This window comes from Sylvia atricapilla, chromosome 6 (genome assembly GCF_009819655.1).
Source record: "Sylvia atricapilla isolate bSylAtr1 chromosome 6, bSylAtr1.pri, whole genome shotgun sequence".
Classification (NCBI taxonomy): Eukaryota; Metazoa; Chordata; class Aves; order Passeriformes; family Sylviidae; genus Sylvia; species Sylvia atricapilla.
In genome coordinates, this window is record NC_089145.1 from 46,139,142 (window position 1) to 46,142,798 (window position 3,657).

The following is a 3,657-nucleotide window of genomic DNA, read 5'->3' on the forward strand; positions in this document are numbered from 1 at the left end:
CACACAGCCACTAGGAGGAGAGAGGCACACCTGCAAATAGCAAATCAGCCACCGTTTTACAGCCCACCCTGGTGCAAACAGCTCTGCAGCGCATTCTGTTGCAGGATGTCCTGATCCCAGGCTCTCCCTACACCTCAGCCTGGGCACCACCATATGTGGCTCAGGCCAGACTGAGAGAAAAGGTGTGAATAGGGATGAGTGCAGCAATGCAGGGTTCATGAAGAGTCATCCCAGAGGCCTTTGCCCAGACTTCCATATAATGGCACAGTCTGGATCTTGGCTTCCTCTGATGAAAATTGGATAAATAGAAATAAAGTAAAATAACAGTCAATAAAATACTTGTAAAATGTAGCTGTTTCATCCCTCAATGCTCAGGCCTTTGATGCCTCATGTCAGTAAAGTAGATTTTACTTCCTATATCACTTGGACTTCAGTCCCTGCTTTCCTCAGCACACATCTGTGTTAGGTTCAGAGCTGGCAGTATCTCTCTGATGGTGGGTGCACAGGTCCTGTGCCCCTATCCAGTCCTCCCATCCCCCAGGGTTCCGGGGACTGGAGAGCAGCAGCAAAGCTTCTTCAGCTGTGGGAGGCAGTGGGTGTGGGCTGGCATTCAGGCTGCTGCCAGCTCTGTATCATTAGTGCAGACCAAGGGCAGCTCTTCTGCTCTCCTTTTCCTCCAGCTCTAGGTTTCACTGTGCTTTTAAGTAATTGTCACCCCTTAGGGACAAGCCTTCGAGAAGGCAGAGGGCTCGCATAACTGTGGATCAGTAAAGGAAGCAGCTCAATTAGCATTTCACACGCCTTTTCTTCCCTCTGTTCTTACCTTCCCTGCAGCGGGCATGCTTTCCCCTTAAAGGATTGTCCTGTTTCTGCTCCTTGCCAGCGTTGGCAGGGTGACAGTAGTCGAGTGTGCAAACTTGTGCTATTGTCCCCAGGCCAGGGGGAGTCATGGAGACCCACTAATATGACACAGGAAAATGTTTGCTGATGGCAATTCTATGGGCTTTGTCTAACTCTTTCTCCATCATGACGACTCGATTTAAGTCTCTAACTGTTTGACTACAGATGCAAGAGTACTATCCAACTCCATCCTTTTGTTCGGGTAGTTTGAATGGGTAATTCAGCTTTTGTGTAACTCAATTGAGGGGGCAAACATAAAGACAAGATTCTTGAGCGCTCAAGCTCCCTTTCCATGGATATCTGCACATCTCTTTAGAGATTTGTTCCTTTCCTACCTTTTTCTGACATCATCCTCCCCTTAAAAAAAATGCTCTGATGGGGAACGGTTAAAAGTAGGCTAGTCCAGTCCCCCCCGTATTATATTGTCCTGTGCCAATGAAGCATGTTTAGTATCAGCCCCCAGACAGCTTTGGAGAATGCAGAGGAAGGGTTGTCTAAACTTTCCTAACTGATCTTCAGCATTTTTGCTTTGGATTGTGTAATTTTTAAATGAAAGGTTTCCATCGGGGTGAAGAGGATAGGGAGAATGGTAGAAATCATGGGGAAATGATTGTATTTATTAGCTGTCTTTCTGCGGCTGTCCCCATGGAGACAATTTGTGATGGCAAAGAATGCAAGGAGGGGAGGCTGATGCCTGATTGGGATGCTTTGTATTTGGCAAAGTGGCTTCTGATTGGCCTGGGAGAGCCCCGAACTCGCTGGAGTCGATATTCATTCAGCTTGCTCAAGTGCTTGCTAAACTACATCCAAACACTGGCGGGCCGGGGCTGCCTCCGCCGAGGTTGGTGGTGTGTAACCTGCCTAACGAGATTAGCGGGGAAGGGGCTCTCTCTCCCTCTCCCTCTCTCTCTCCTCTGCAGCGACGCAGCCGCCAGCACCGGTGAGAAAAGCTGCCGCACGCCGGGTGAGTGTCCGTGCTCGCTCCCAGGGCGGCCACCCCGGCTTCTGTCCACCTCGGCGCTCCCTAACAAGATTAGGCGCTGAGCTGCTGGCACTTGTGAGCCGGTCCCCGTGCCGGTGTGTGCTGGGGCAGCAGCGCGGGGCGGTGGGCTGCGGGCACGCGTCCGCTCCCGCTGCAGTTTTCCTCATGCAAGCGAGCTGAAGAACAACTTGTTTGCGTGGCTGAGAAGTCTGACATGTCCCCCTACCTAACCCCTCCATTTGGTTAGTGCTGTTTGAACCAAGGCTTCTTGCTCAAAAGTCTGCCTGTCATGTTTCGCAGGTTTGCCAAGGTTTGTCTGAAGAAGGATTATAAACTTTTCATGGGAAACTCTGCACGGTGCATTCAGTGAGATGGCATCGGACAGCGAGGTAAAAACTCTGCTGAACTTCGTTAACCTGGCTTCGAGCGACATCAAAGCGGCTCTGGATAAATCGGCTCCTTGTCGCCGATCAGTTGACCACAGAAAATACTTGCAGAAGCAGCTCAAGCGGTTTTCTCAGAAGTACTCGCGGATCCCACGGTGTCAGCCCAGCAAAGCCCCCGAGTGCGGCTGGCGCCGCGGGGCAGAGGAGCGGGCCCGCGGCCCGCAGCCCGAGGCGCCTGAGCCCGGCCCGCACGGCGGGGCTGCGGCCGACAAGGTGATGCAGGCGGCCGAGGCAGAGGAGAGCCTCACCGGGGAAGGGGTTTTGCAGGAACAAAAACCAGAGCCTGCCCGACCGGACCAGGTGCCCATGAGGAAGCGACAGCTCCCCGCGTCCTTCTGGGAGGAACCGCGGCCGGCCCAGAGCCTGACGGCCAGAGCCTTTCCTGCCAGCCCCGAGGGGCTCCAAGCCCCCAGAGACCCTCCTCCCTATGAGGGGAAGAAAAGCAAAAGGAGCCCGGACCCTGCTGGCCCGGAGAGCCCCCCGGACACCGCCCCACATGCCGGGGAGAAGGACCCCGCCGGGGCCCTCTCGGGCCGAGTGGGTGCTTGGACCTGCTGCCCCTTCCCCTGCCCCGGGCCAGGCGTGTTCCAGCCCCCGGGAGCGATGACCCCGCCGCCCTTCCCGGGGCTCGGGCTGTGGAGGAAGAGCGCGGCCGCGCTGCCGGCGGAGGTGCCGCACTTCGGCAAGGAGGCCGACGGCCCGGGGCAGAAACTCTACAGGCCCATGGTTCTGAAACCCATCCCCACCAAGCCCGCCATCCCTCCACCCATCTTCAACGTTTTCGGCTATCTTTAGCGGGGCGGGTGTGGGAGTCACGCCGAGCACGACGGCTCCTGAGGGCGATTTGAAACGCCCGGCCAGCCTTGGGGCGTGAGCTGCGGGCAGGCGGAGCGGCAGGCCAGGGAGGCCGGGATCACACCCTGCGCCTCGTGGGCGGGCTGGAGGGAATTAGAAACTGCTGGGAAGGTCCTCGGGCTGCGCTCTCCCCTCCGTGCGCGGGGGTAACTCGGGAATAAACCTTGCGAAGCCGCTGGCGTGCAGCGTGAGGCACGCCAGGTCTCTTTCATCGATGGGCATTGTCTGAGCCGCGGGGCTGCGGGCCATTCAGAGCTGCTCTTGGAACACCTAGGAGACCTCCTCCATGTGGGAACATCTTTCTGGGCCCTGCCCTGCGGCAGCAGCACTGAAATGGAATGAATTTAAACGCGTTCAAAGAGTTTTTGTACTTTAAAGTAATTCCAGAGAAGTCAAGATATTCAGGTCATTTCGTTTTGCATGCAAGAGACTGGAAGGATGGTATTTGATATAGAAACCACTTGTGATTGATTT

The 3,657-nt window shown here is 55.6% G+C and overlaps 1 protein-coding gene across 1 annotated transcript; it reads left to right on the forward strand.

Annotated features, from left to right (window-relative positions):
• Positions 1–2,215: 2,215 nt before the first annotated feature.
• Positions 2,216–3,123, forward strand: FAM181A (family with sequence similarity 181 member A). Its single transcript, XM_066322297.1, has one exon. It carries the CDS (start codon positions 2,254–2,256, stop codon positions 3,121–3,123), a length of 870 nt encoding a protein of 289 aa, XP_066178394.1. The 5' UTR covers positions 2,216–2,253.
• The last annotated feature ends 534 nt before the right edge of the window (positions 3,124–3,657 follow it).